This window comes from Vicugna pacos, chromosome 1 (assembly GCF_048564905.1).
Source record: "Vicugna pacos chromosome 1, VicPac4, whole genome shotgun sequence".
NCBI classification, from domain to species: domain Eukaryota; kingdom Metazoa; phylum Chordata; class Mammalia; order Artiodactyla; family Camelidae; genus Vicugna; species Vicugna pacos.
Genome location: NC_132987.1, coordinates 3,795,399 through 3,810,201, shown reverse-complemented (window position 1 = coordinate 3,810,201; position 14,803 = coordinate 3,795,399). Strand labels below are relative to the sequence as shown.

General features: G+C 39.3%; 1 protein-coding gene across 2 annotated transcripts in view; it reads right to left on the bottom strand.

The window, feature by feature from the left end:
- CAPN7 (calpain 7) overlaps positions 1 to 14,803 on the bottom strand; it is a 61,588-nt gene that overhangs the window by 8,651 nt on the left and 38,134 nt on the right. For both annotated transcript variants that reach the window (XM_072971335.1, XM_006205284.4), the window contains exon 13: positions 19 to 163. In XM_072971335.1, coding sequence (XP_072827436.1) covers positions 19 to 163 — 145 coding nt within the window. The remainder of the gene's footprint in view (positions 1 to 18; positions 164 to 14,803) is intronic.

Sequence of the window (14,803 nt, the reverse complement as noted above, 5' to 3'; positions counted from 1 at the left end):
ATTAAAAGACATACTTACCATTGTCTATTTTCTGAGCTGTTCGAGGATCAAAATTTAAATATTTTTGCAACTCTGGGGTCCAGTTTTTCACATCATTTTCACTATATCTTCCTTTCCAACGTAAATGACTCCAAGGATTTTTCAACTGGATAAATCGCAGCCCCTATTAAAAAAGTCAGGAGATGAGTTGCAAAACAGTTTTACCATATTCTTATTAATTAGTTATCTCATTCTCTAAAGTGAGGTTGCATTTTGAATACTTATAAATTCTTTTCCCTCGAAATCAATTTGAAATTTCTATTCTTTAATCAGCACTTCCCTGTGTCCTGTACCTGCTCAAAAACTATAAATAAATACCCATCTCTAGAGCTACGCTGTCCAGATGGTGGTCACTAACCACGTGTGGTTATTTAAATTACAGTTAAATTAGGCTTACACACCCATTCCTTAGTCACTGCCACACTTCGAGAGTTCAAGGACCAAGTGCAGCAGGAGCTATGGTGTCGCACAGCACAGACACAACACTGCCACCGTCACAGAAGCCCCCCTGACAGGGATGCCTCAGAGCACCGAGTGTCCCCTGCTCCCTGAGAGCCTGCTCTGCTCTCCACTTCGGCCTCCGTTTCCCAGTACTCGTACCCTGTATCTGTGGCCCTGATCCAGTCCTTCCTGTCACAATTCCCTAAATAACCTTACTCAGTTTCACCCGGAAATGCATTTGCTCCCTGGGAGGCCCACTGATCCCAGTAACTCCTCCTCCTCTCAGAGCCTCTTCAGCTTTGTCCTCCGCTGGTGGTCTCTCAGCGAAGACTGAAGCAATGAAAAGAGCAGGGACTCTGGAGCCCAAATGAAATGGGACCCAACTCCAGCTCAACTTCATCAGCTGTGTGGGCCCTGCGTGGTCATTCACTCTCTGAGCTTTGTGAAGACTCAATGATGTAACAAACACAAAGTATCCAGCACTTAGTAATTCTGTCTCCTTTTAATTACTACCTCTCTTTTTTTTGAGTACTCTGAATATTTATTTATTAACTTTTTTTTATTGAGTTACAGTCATTTTACAATGTTGTGTCAAGTTCCAGTGTAGAGCACACTTTTTCAGTTATATGCTACTTCTCTTTTAAAGTTTGTATCTGTATTACATTAGTTTACATAAATAGTATCCTATCTTAGGCTGTTTCCTACTTAAGCAAATACAGGAGTCTTCTCTCCCCAATGAGACTGTAAACTCCCTGAAACGGACACTATTATCCTTTTTTTAAAAGTTTCCTCTGAGCTATGGACGGAGTGTTGACGTTACAGACTGTGCTCAATATACGCTGGGTGTGTCTACAGCTGATTACACTGATTCAGAAAAAAAAAGTGCTTGTAAATCCAAAAAAGTATCTGTCTTATTTTAAAGCATCAACTTAGGAAACTATATTCCTCTTCTAACAATGTCACAACTCAAACTGTTGGGAAGACATTGTTTAAAGGACACATTCCCGTGTTATCTCAAATGTGGCAAATCCAGCCCACGGGTAGATGCGATTTCTGGACATAAGTGAGACTCATTCCTCTCAGGCTACAGTCCCTGGAACCTTCATTAATATCATTTCTCAATTTCTTCTGTTACCACCTGTGCCTCACCCCTGTCCCGGCCACACATCAGCCCAACACATGCTGAACTTGAACTCTTTTCTCTTCATAAAACCTAGTTATACGTGAGCAAGGTATCTCCTTATTTCAGGACTCTATCACTTCTTTAAAAAGCTGCATGAAGCAGAGAAAACAGCTGCCAAGCTTTTCAGAGGCAGGTCCAGGTATCACTGACATTCCAGGACACTAAGATTTTGTTTGGATAGAAAACCAGTGATTCAGAGGAACCTGAACACGGAAGAAAGGCAAGAGGACTAGAAAAAGAACCTGGTTTGTGGATGAAATATCCCACTTCCAAAGTTACTTCCAAGTGGCAGCAAAGGAAAAGCCCTGGACAGGTTCAGAAATCCCTCAGTAAGACCTGTCTGGACGCAGAGACAGCAGCTCAGCAGCTTAAAATGGAGATGTACCGTCACAGTACAGAACATCACCACACGGGGGAGACAAAAAAATGCCCTGGGGGGAGATGGAGACGGGGGAGTAGAAGGGTTCGGGGCTCAGTTCCCCACAGATACATCAAAACCATATCTACACGCAGAACAATTCTCCCAGAACACCTACTGAACTCTGGCAGACGATGGTATACAACCAAAGCTGCAAGCATTGCCATGGACCCGGGTAGGACGTAAAGGAAAGAAAGGAATCGGAATAGGACCTGCACCCCTGGCAGGGTGACCACCTGAAAGAATTAGAAAAAGAAGAACAAACAAAACCTAAAGCAAGCAGAAAAAAGGAAATAAATAGAACAGAGTTAAAAAGAAAAAGGAAAAAAAAATCAATAAAACCAAGAGCTGGGTTTTTTGAAAGGATAAACAAAATCGACAAGCCTCTGGCCAGGCTCACCAAGAAGGAAAGAGAGAGGACACAAACAAAATTAGAAATGGAAGAAGAGAAATAACAACCAGTATCACAGAAATACAAAAATCAAAAGAGAACACTATGAAGTGTATGACAACAAAATGGAAAACCTAGAAGAAATGGAAAGGTTTCTAGAAACATACAGTACACCAACAATGAATCAAGAAGAAACTGATAATGTGAACAGACTGACTGCTTGACGTGAAATAGAATCTGTAATAAAAAAAACTCCCTGCAAACAGAAGTCCAGGACCTGGTGGCTTCACTGAGGAATTCTACCAAATGTGTAAAGAACTCATACCAACCCTTCTGTAACTCCTCCAAAAGACTGAAGAGGAGGGAACGCTCTCAAACTTATTTTATGAAGCCACCTTCAGCCTGACACCAAAACCCAACAAAAACACTACCATAAAAGAAAATTAAAGGCCAGTATCTTTGATGAAAATAGATGCAAAAATCCTCAACAAAACATTGGCAAACTGAATCCAACAACACATAAAAAAGATCATACACTAACATCAAGTCAGATTCATCCCAGGAATGCAAGGATGGTTCAACATATGCAAATCAATCAGTCATACACCACATCAACAAAAGGAAGGACAAAAACCGCATGATCATCTCAACAGATGGAGAAAAAACATCTCATAAAATTCAACATCCATTCATGATAAAAACTCTTATGGAAGTTGGTAGAGGGAACATACCTCAACATAATAAAAGCTACTTATGACAAACCCACAGCCAGCATAACACTCAATGGTGAAAAATTAAGACCCTGCCCCCTAAAATCTGACAAGACAAAGATGCCCACTCTTACCACTTCTATTCAATATAGTATTGGAAGTCCTAGCCACAGTAATCAGACAAGAAAAAGATATAAAAGAGATCCAAACTGGAAAACAAATTGGAAGGGAAGAGATAAAATTGTCATTATATGTAGATGACACATACTGACTATACTTTATAAAGAAAATCCTAAAAATACTCACAAAATATATTAGAACTGATAAACAAATTCATCAAGGTAGCAGGTTACACGATTAACCTACAGAAATCTGCTGCACTTCTTTACATTGACAATGAAATATCAGAAAGTTAAAAAAAAAATCCCTTTTAAAATTGTGTCCAAAAAAATACTTAGGAATAAACCTGACCAAGGTGAAAAACTATTTGCTGAGAACTATAAAACACTGATAAATGAAACTAAAGATGAATCAAAGAAATGGAAAGCTATCCCATGCTCTTAGATTGGAAGATTTAATATTGTTAAAATGGCCATACTGCCAAAGGCAATCTACAGATTTAATGTGATCCCTATCAAATTACCCAGGACATTTTTCACAGATCTAGAACAAATGATCCTAAAATTTATATGGAATCACAAAAGACCCAGAATTGCCAAAGCCACTCTGAGGAAAAAGGAGTAAGGCTGGCGGTATCTCCCCCCACCCAACTGCCGACTTCAGACAACACTACAGAGCTACGGTACCCAAACAGCATGGTACTGGCACAAAAACAGACACACAGATCAGTGGATCAGAACAGACAGCCCAGAAATAAATCCAGACACCTATGGTCAATTAATCTGTGACAAAGGAGGTAGAATATACAATGGAGAAAAGATAGTCTCTTTAGCAAGTGGTGTTGGGAAAGCTGGACAGAAGCATGTAAATCAGTGAAGTCAGAACACTTCCTCACACCACACACAAAAATAAACTCAAAATGGCTTAAAGGTTTAAACATAAGACAGGACATCATAAATCTCCTAGAAGAGAACATAGGCAAAACATTCTCTGACAGAAATCGTAGCAGTGTTCTCCTAGGGCAGTCTACCCAGGCAAAAGAAATAAAGGCAAAAATAAGCAAATGGGACCTAATTAAACTTATAAGCTTTTGCATAGCAAAGGAAACCATAAACAAAACAAAAAGACAACCTATGGAATGGGAGAAAATATTTGAAAATGATGCAACCAACAAGGGCTTAATTTCCAAAATATACAAACAGCTTATACAACTCAGTATCAAAAAAACAAACAAACCAATCAAAAGATGAGCAGAAGACCTAAATAGACATCTCTCCAAAGAAGACACGCCGACGGCCAACAGGCACATGAAAAAGGCCCAACATCGCTAATTATTAGAGAAATGCAAATCAAAACTACCACGAGGTATAGAAAGCCCCAAATAAACCCATGCACTTATGGTCAATTAATCTACAACAAAGGAGGCAAGAATATACAATGAAAAAACAAAAAACCACTCTCTTCAATAAGTGGTGCTGGGGAAACTGGACAGCTACATGTAAAAGACTGAAATTAGAACATTGTCTAACATCATATACAAAAATAAACTCAAAATGGATTAAAGACCTAAATGTATGACCAGATACTATAAAACTCCTAGGGGAAAACACAGGCAGAACACTCTTGCACATAAATCACAGCAATATATTTTTTGAACCAGCTCCTAGAGCAATGGAAATAAAAGCAAAAATAGACAAATGGGATCTAATTAAACTTAAGAGCTTCTGCAAAGCTAAGGACACCATCAACAGAATGAAAAGACAACCTACAGAATGGGAGAAAATATCTGCAAATGATGTGACTGACAGGGACTAATTTCCAAAATATACAAACAGCTCACACAGATTAGTATCAAAAAACCAAGCAATCCAATCAAAAAATGGGCAGAAGACCAAAATAGACATCTCTTCAAAGAAGACAGACAGATGGCTAACAGGCACATGAAAAGATGCTCAATATCACTAACTGTTAGAGAAATGCAAATCAAAACTACAAGGAGATAGCACCTCACACCAGCCAGAATGGCCATCGTTAAAAAGTCCACAAACAATAAATGCTGGAGAAGGTGTGGGGAAAAAGGACCCCTCCAACACTGCTGGTGGGAATATAAATTGGTGCAGCCACTATGGAGAACAGCATGGAGATTCCTCAAAAACTAAAAACAGACTCAACATATGATCTAACAATTCCACTCCTGGGCATATACCCAGAGGGAACTTTAATTCACAAAGACACATGTACCCCAGTGTTCACAGCAGCACTATCTACAATAGCCAAGACATGAAAACAACCTAAATGTCCATCAACAGATGACTGGATAAAGCAGCTGTGGTGTATTTATACAATGGGACACTAACTCAGCCATAAAAAAGAATAAAATAATGACACTTGCAGTGACATGGATGGACCTGGAGATTGTCATTCTAAGTGAAGTAAGCCAGAAAGAGAAAGAAAAATACCGTATGATATCACTTATATGTGGAGTATTAAAAAAAAAAGACACAAATGAACTACTTATTATTTACAACTTAGATGACTGATTTCTTGAATATGTGCGAGCACATCTGACTGTCCTTTATGACTGGATTACTGCATTCTGTTGATTCTTATTTTGTGGTTGGCTTTATTCCTTTGACAACTATGTAAGTTTAGACAGCTAAAGCTCTCGATAGAAGAGGCAAGATGGCGGAGTAGACGGATGCTTGTAAGTCACCCTCTCCCACAAATACACCAAGACCCACATCTACAGACCCACTCAGCCAACCAGAGCACCTGCGGATCTCCAACAGATCATTGCCCTCTTCAAAAGATAAAGACACCAAAAATCTGGTAGGAGAAAAGGAAAAAAGAAAGAACAAAAGGCAAAGCAGCGCGGGACGGGTCCCGCGGGGAGGGAGCGGCAAAGGAGGACTGGCGCTCACTCGCTGGGTCTCCCCTCTCCAACTGAGAGGCCAGCGGGACGGAGGAGGAGCCTCCGAGGCTCGGATCTGTACGGAGCAGCCCTTGTCTGACAGAACTAAGTTAAACGGGCACAGAGCGTGTCCCCGACACCCAGCCTGAGACGCGGGCCGGCAGCGGCGGGCAAGGCCAGGCTGCACAAGCAGGGCGGAGGACGGGGGCGGCTGCACGGAGGCAGCTCCAGGGGACTGCAAGGGGCTGGGCGCCGGGGCTGTGGGTGTACAGGACAGAACAACCTGGGCCCTCCATAAAACAGCAAGGTTGATGTGCTCTCGGGGGAAGGGTGCATACCCCCATCTCTGAAAACCCGCGGAAACTTTTCAGGGGAAGAGGGGCGGGGCCCAGGCAGAGCCGCCATATTCTCCGGCGCTTAACACCCAGGCGGGGGCAGAGGCGAAACCTGCGTCCCCACCGAAGGGCTTAGCAGCCTCAAGGGCCAGACTGAGACGGGCCTACAGCCCTGGGCAGATAGGACCCTTCCATTCTGGTACCCCAGAGAACTTGCTCCACAAAGACAAACAAGCAGCTGGGTCTTGGCTCGGAGCAGGGACGAGGCTGCCCCTTGGTCTTCCCCGAGCCCACCCGCGGAGCGCGACCAGGGCGGAGTGCCGGCAGAGAGTGCGCAGCCGCACAGAGCAGCGGAGCTACCAGCGGCGCAGGCAGGGGTGAGCGCCCCCCCCCCCCCCCCCCCCCCCCGCCTGTCCGGCAGGAACACAGCCCCTGACCGAGGTGCTGGGAAGGGGCACGACCCGCCCTCCTGCCTGGCCAGTCTGCAACATCTGACTGCGGCATCCGGAGGGGCAGTGACCCGCCCGCAGCAGAGGAGAGCTGCATCTGACCCCGTGTTAGGAGGCGGCGCGATCTGCTTGCCGACAGGTGCTGGGAGCAGCACAGAAGAGGGCGCCAACGGAGGGCCTATGAAAACAAGCTGAGCTTCCAAAACAGGACGAAGACAGAAGGACATCACATTAAAAGCACACACACACTCCAGGAGAACACCGACAAACCCCTTTTCTTTTTTTGGGTTTTTTTTTTTGGTTTTGTTTTTTGTTTTTGTTTTTGTTTTTAATCTGTTTTTACCTGTTCTATTTTCAATTACTCTCTTAATTTTTACTTCTTAATTCATTTCTATTTCTCTTGGGTTTTGATGTCCTGTTATTGATTAGACACAGGCTTCAAACACATATATTCATCTCCCCACCCCCTTTTTTTTCTTAAAGGTTTTAAAAGGACGTCTCCACCCGATTAATACTCTGCTTCAACCCGCTCTTCTATTATTCATTATACACTGTTTTCAACCCTCTTTCTCCCTCCTTTTAAAAATCTATTTTTTCTTTTTTTCTTTCTTTTTTTTTTCCTAAGTTCTATTCCTAAATAGGCATTAGATAGATAAAACCCTTAAGATCCAAAATAGACAACTGATACTCCATAAACCACAGTGCCAGAGAGGTATGAGCAAGATGAAGAAGCAGAGAAACCTTTCCCAATTAAAAGAACAAGAGGAATCCCCTGAAAGAAAGCTCAATGAAATAGACATCGATAGCCTACTAGATCAAGATTTCAAAAAAGGAGTGATCAAATTGCTGAAAGAATTAAAAGAGAGAGTGCTTAGAGAAATAAAATATGTCAAAAATGAAATTGAAGCCATAAAGAAGAGCCAAGCAGAATGGGTAAACTCATTGACAGAGATGAGGAATGATCTAACAGCTGTGCAAAGCTGACTAGTTAATGCAGAGGAACGAATTAGTGATCTAGAAGACAGGGAACAGAAAGCACCCATTCAGAAGAACTACAAGATAAGCAAATAAAAAATAATGATAATAGCGTAAGGCACCTATGGGATAATAGAAAGCGTCCCAATCTTCGCATAATAGGGGTACCAGAAGGGGAAGAAGGATCAAAGGGGATTGAAAAGGTTTTTGAAGAAATCATGACTGAAAACTTCCCAAACTTAAAGAAGGAATCAGATATACAAGTACAGGAAGCTCAGAGGGTCCCAAACAGGAAGAATCCAAACAGACCCACACCAAAACATATCATAATCAAGATGGCCAGAGTCAAGGATAAAGAAATGATTCTAAAGGTAGCAAGAGAAAAGCAAAGAGTGAATTACAAGGGAACCCCCATAAGGCTCTCAGCTGATTTCTCTACACAAACACTACAGGCCAGAAGGGAGTGGCAAGATATATTCAAAGCCCTGAATGAAAAAAAGATGCAGCCTAGGATACTTTATCCAGCAAGCCTATCCTTTAGGATAGAAGGAGAAATAAAGAGTTTCACAGACAAAAAAAAGCTGCAGGAGTTTAGCAACACTAAACCCATGCTAAAAGAAATATTGAAAAGGCTATTCTAAATAGAAAAGTAGCAGGATGCTACAGAAATGAGAAACTCACAACTGGAAAGGTGATAACTCATGAATTACAAATAAAGAAAACACGAAATTATAAAAGAAGACATACAAATCCCTGAGAGTGGGAGAGGGAGGCAGGGAAATATAGAATTTTTTTTCTTTCTTTTTTAAATTTTTTTAACAATAGGATGGGTTTGAGATCATGTTATTATCAGTTTAATAAAAACGGGTATAGGTTAATAGATTTACAAAAAAGGGTAACCACAAGTCAAAAATTTACCAGGGAGTCACAAAAATTAAATAAAATCCATGATAATACAAAGGAAAATTACCAAACCACAAAAGGAAGAAGAAAGGAACAAAGAGGATATACCAATTCAACTGCAAAGATAAGTTCAAAATGGCAATAAACACACATCTATCATTAATTACTGTAAATGTTAATGGACTAAATGCTCCAGTCAAAAGACATAGAGTGGCAGACTGGATAATAAAGCAAGAACCTTCAATATGCTGCATACAAGAGACCCACTTTAGGGAGAAGGACACATATAGATTGAGAGTGAAAGGATGGAAAAGGATATTCCATGCAAATGGAAAAGCCAAAAAAGCAGGTGTTGCAGTACTGATTTCAGACAAAATAGACTTTAAAACAAAGGTCATAAAGAAAGATAAAGAAGGACATTTTATAATGATTAAAGGAGTGATACAAGATGAAGATACTACACTCGTTAATATATATGCACCCAATATAGGAGCACCTAAGTACATACAAGAATTACTAACAGAGATAAAGGGGGATATTGATGGGAATACAATCATAGTTGGAGATTTTAACACTGCATTAACATCACTAGACAGATCTTCCAGACAGAAAATAAACAAGGCGACAGAGAAATTAAATACTACAATAGAAAAACTAGATTTGGTGGATATTTTCAGAGCTTTACACCCCCCAAAAATAGAATATACATTCTTTTCAAGTGCACATGGAACATTTTCCAGGATCGATCATGTACTTGGACACAAAAGAAACCTCAACAATTTTAAGAAGATAGAAATTATCTCAAGCATCTTTACTGACCACAATGCCATGAAACTGGAAATCAACAACAGAGAAAAACAAAGGAGAAAAAAAGAAAAGCACAGAGATTAAACAATATGTTATTGAAAAAACAATGGATCAATGAGGAAATCAAAGCTGAAATTAAAAAATACCTTGAGACAAATGATAATGAAAGCACAACCACTCAAAACCTATGGGACACAGCAAAGGCAGTGCCAAGAGGGAAGTTCATAGCGATACAGGCCTTCCTCAAAAAAGAAGAACAATCTCAAATAAACAAGTTAACCCACCACCTGAATCAATTAGAAAAAGAAGAACAAAAAGCCCCAAAAAGCAGCAGAAGGAAGGAAATAATAAAGATCAGAGAGGAATTAAATACAATAGAGATTAACAAGACCATAGAAAAAATCAACCAAACCAAAAGCTGGTTTTTTGAAAAAGTAAATAAAATCGACAAACCTCTGGCCAAACTCACAAAGAAGAAAAAAGAGAGAGCACAAATTAGCAAAATAAGAAAGGAAAATGGAGAAATTACAACAAACAAAATAGAAATACAGAATATCATACGAGAATATTATGAAAAACTATATGGAACCAAACTGGATAACCTAGAGGAGATGGACAAGTTTCTGGAAACATACTGTCCACCAAAACTGAATCAAGAAGAAACTGAACACTTGAACAATCCGATCACTAGAAAGGAAATAGAAATAGCAATTAAAAACCTCCCTACAAATAAAAGTCCAGGACCGGATGGCTTCACCGGGGAATTCTACCAAACATACAAAGAAGAACTCATACCAGTCCTTCTCAAACTCTTCCAGACGATTGAAAAGGAGGGAATACTCCCAAACTCATTCTATGAAGCCACCATCACCCTGATACCAAAACCAGGCAAAGACACTACAAAAAAAGAGAATTATAGGCCAATATCACTGATGAACATAGACGCCAAAATCCTCACCAAAATTTTAGCAAATAGAATCCAACAACACATAAAAAAGATTATACATCATGACCAAGTGGGGTTCATCCCAGGGACACAAGGCTGGTTCAACATACGCAAATCAATCAATGTAATACATCACATCAACAAGAGAAAGGACAAAAACCACATGATCATCTCAACAGATGCAGAAAAAGCATTTGATAAAATTCAGCACCCATTTATGATAAAAACTCTCGCCAAAGGGGGTATAGAGGGAACATATCTCAACATAATAAAAGCTATATATGACAAACCTACAGCCAGCATAGTTCTCAACGGTGAAAAACTCAAAAGCTTCCCACTAAAATCTGGGACAAGACAAGGATGCCCACTATCACCACTCCTATTCAATATAGTCCTGGAAGTCCTAGCCACAGCAATCAGGCAAGAGAAAGAAATAAAAGGGATCCAAATTGGAAAAGAAGAGGTAAAAGTGTCATTATATGCTGACGACATGTTACTATATATAGAAAACCCTAAAAGGTCCACACAAAAGCTACTAGAGCTGATTGAAGAATTCAGCAAGGTAGCAGGTTACAAAATTAATGTTCAAAAATCAGTTGCATTTCTTTACACTAACGATAAATCAACAGAAAAAGAAAGTAAAGAAACAATCCCCTTTAAAATAGCACCCAAAGTAATAAAATATCTGGGAATAAATCTAACCAAGGAGGTGAAAGAATTATACACAGAAAACTATAAACCACTTGTGAAGGAAATTAAAGAAGACTTTAAAAAATGGAAAGATATTCCATGCTCTTGGATTGGAAGAATCAATATTGTTAAAATGGTCACACTGCCCAAGGCAATCTACAGATTTAATGCAATCCCTATCCAATTACCCAGGACATATTTCACAGAACTAGAACAAATCATAATAAAATTTATATGGAACCATCAAAGACCTAGAATTGCTAAAGCATTACTGAAGAGAAAGAAAGAGGCTGGAGGAATAACTCTCCCAGACTTCAGACAATACTATAGAGCTACAGTTATCAAGACAGCATGGTATTGGTACCAAAACAGACATCTAGACCAATGGAACAGAATGGATAGCCCAGAAATGAACCCACAAACCTTTGGTCAACTAATCTTCGACAAAGGAGGCAAGAATATACAATGGAATAAAGACAGTCTCTTCAGCAAATGGTGTTGGGAAAACTGGACAGCAGCATGTAGAACAATGAAGCTAGAACACACCCTTACACCATATACAAAAATCAACTCAAAATGGATTAAAGACTTAAACATAAGACAAGATACAATAAACCTCCTAGAGGAAAACATAGGCAAAACATTATCTGACATACATTTCAAAAATTTTCTCCTAGAAGAAATAAAAGCAAGAATAAACAAATGGGACCTAATGAAACTTACAAGCTTCTGCAGAGCAAAGGAAACGAGAAATAAAACAAGAAGAAAACCTACGGAATGGGAGAAAATTTTTGCAAGTGAAACTGACAAAGGCTTGATCTCCAAAATATATAAGCAGCTCATACGACTCAATAAGAAAAAAATAAACAACCCAATCCAAAAATGGGCAGAAGACCTAAACAAGCAATTCTCCAAGGAAGACATAGAAATGATGAAAAAACACATGAAAAAATGTTCAATATCACTAACTATCAGAGAAATGCAAATCAAAACTACAATGAGGTATCACCTCACACCAGTCAGAATGGCCGTCATTCAAAAATCCAAAAATGACAAATGCTGGAGAGGCTGTGGAGAAAGGGGAACCCTCCTACACTGCTGGTGGGAATGCAGTTTGGTGCAGCCACTATGGAAAACAGTGTGGAGATTCCTCAAAAGACTAGGAATAGACTTAACCATATGACCCAGGAATCCCACTCCTGGGCTTGTATCCAGCAGGAAATCTACTTCATGATGACACCTGCACTCCAATGTTCATAGCAGCACTATTTACAATAGCCAAAACATGGAAACAGCCTAAATGTCCGTCAACAGGTGACTGGATAAAGAAGATGTGGTATATTTATACAGTGGAATACTACTCAGCCATAAAAACTGACAACATAATGCCATTTGCAGCAACATGGATGCTCCTGGAGAATGTCATTCTAAGTGAAGTAAACCAGAAAGAGAAAGAAAAATACCATATGAGATCGCTCCTATGTGGAATCTAAAAAACAAAAACAAACAAACAAAAACAAAGCATAAATACAGGACAGAAATAGACTCATGGACAGAGAATACAGACTTGTGGTTACCAGGGGGGTAGAGGGTGGGAAGGGATAGACTGGGATTTCAAAATTGTAGAATAGATAAACAAGATTACACTGTATAGCACAGGGAAATATACACAAAATGTTATGATAAATCACAGAGAAAAAAATGTGACAATGAGTGTGTACATGTCTATGAATGACTGAAAAATTGTGCTGAACACTGGAATTTGACACAACATTGTAAAATGATTATAAATCAATAAAAAATGTTAAAAAAAAAAAAGCTAAAGCTCTCAACTGTTCTTAGAAACAATGAAAAGTACAGATATGTTAAAAAAAAAAAACAACCCACACACTGCCAGGCTCCACCTGAAATTTGTGCTGTGAGAATTGGCATTTCAGACAAATTCCAAGTGATGCTGAGACCGCTGCTCTGGGGACGGTACTTTCAAAGGCGTCACTCTCACCACTGCTCACCAAGTTCAAGCCACACAAGGATTCTAGAACATGCCAAGTGCCTTTTACCTTTGTACATATTATTCCTTTTGCCTGGGAAATTCCTTCCTTACCTTACACCCTTACCTGGCTAATTCCAATTTATCATTCGGGTCTCAGCCTATTTACCTCCACAGGGAGGCCTTTCCTGACACACACCTCCCACCCCTCTCCTAGCCTAGACTATCCTTCTGTTAAATGTTCCCAGGCACCCTGTACTGCTGCTTCATAGCAGTTAATACAATTGTAGTAATTTTTAAAAAACCCCAAAACTACAATGAAGTATTGCCTCACAGTCATCAGAACGGCCATCATCAAAAAGTCTACAAATAATAAATGCTGGAGGAGGTGTGCAGAAAAGGGAACCCTCCTACACTGCTGGTGGGAATGTAAATTGGTGCAGCCTCTATGGAAAATAGTATGGAGATTCCTTAAAAAGCGAAAAATAGTTACCATATGATCCAGCAATCTCACTTCTGGACAATATTCAGAAAAGGCAAAAACTCTAATTCAAAAAGACACACGCACCCCAATATTCACAGCAGCATTATTTACAATAGCCAAGACATGGAAGCAACCTAAATGTCCATCAGTGGATGACTGGATAAAGATGTGGTGTGTACACACACACACACACACACACAAAATGGACTACTACTTGGCATACAAAGAAAGAATTATTGTCATTTTCAGCAACATGGATGGACCTAGAGATGATCATACTAAGTCAGTCAAACAAGAAAGACAAATGTTATATGATACTACTCATATGTGAAATCTAAAAAAATGATATAAGTGAACTTATTTACAAAACAGAAACAGACTCACAGACATAGAAAAGTAACAGTTACCAAAGGGGAATGGTGTAGGGGCAGGTAGGGATAAATTAAGAGTTTGGGAATAACAGATACACACTACTATACTATATATAAAATAGATAAATAGGGACTGACTATACAGTACAGGGAACTTTATTCAATATATTATAATAGCTTATAATAAAAAAAACCTGAAAAAGAATATATATACACACACACATATGTATATGTATATGTGTGTGTGTATATATAACTGAGTGTATGTACATATATATAAATAAAAACCTGAAAGACCCAAACAAGGATCACTGAGACTAAAATGGGCATCTTAAAACATATAAGAGCTCAGAAGCAGTCAAACAAAAAGGGTATCACTTGCATTCAAGTATTGATAAAATATTATGTAAACAAAGGCACAAATGATGTAACACTGGACATAGTTTTAGTCAAGATGAGCCCTATTTACACAAAAGAGGTTCTAAAGAAAAATGCCTAAATGTATAAATATGAAAATATTTTAAAAGAGAAGTCAGAAGGAAGCATCCCAAAACAGCAAAAATAACATTAACATTTTGAGGGCAGGAAATTCTTCAAGTTATACCCAAAGATAATGAAGAAAACTGCCAAAAATTTTAAC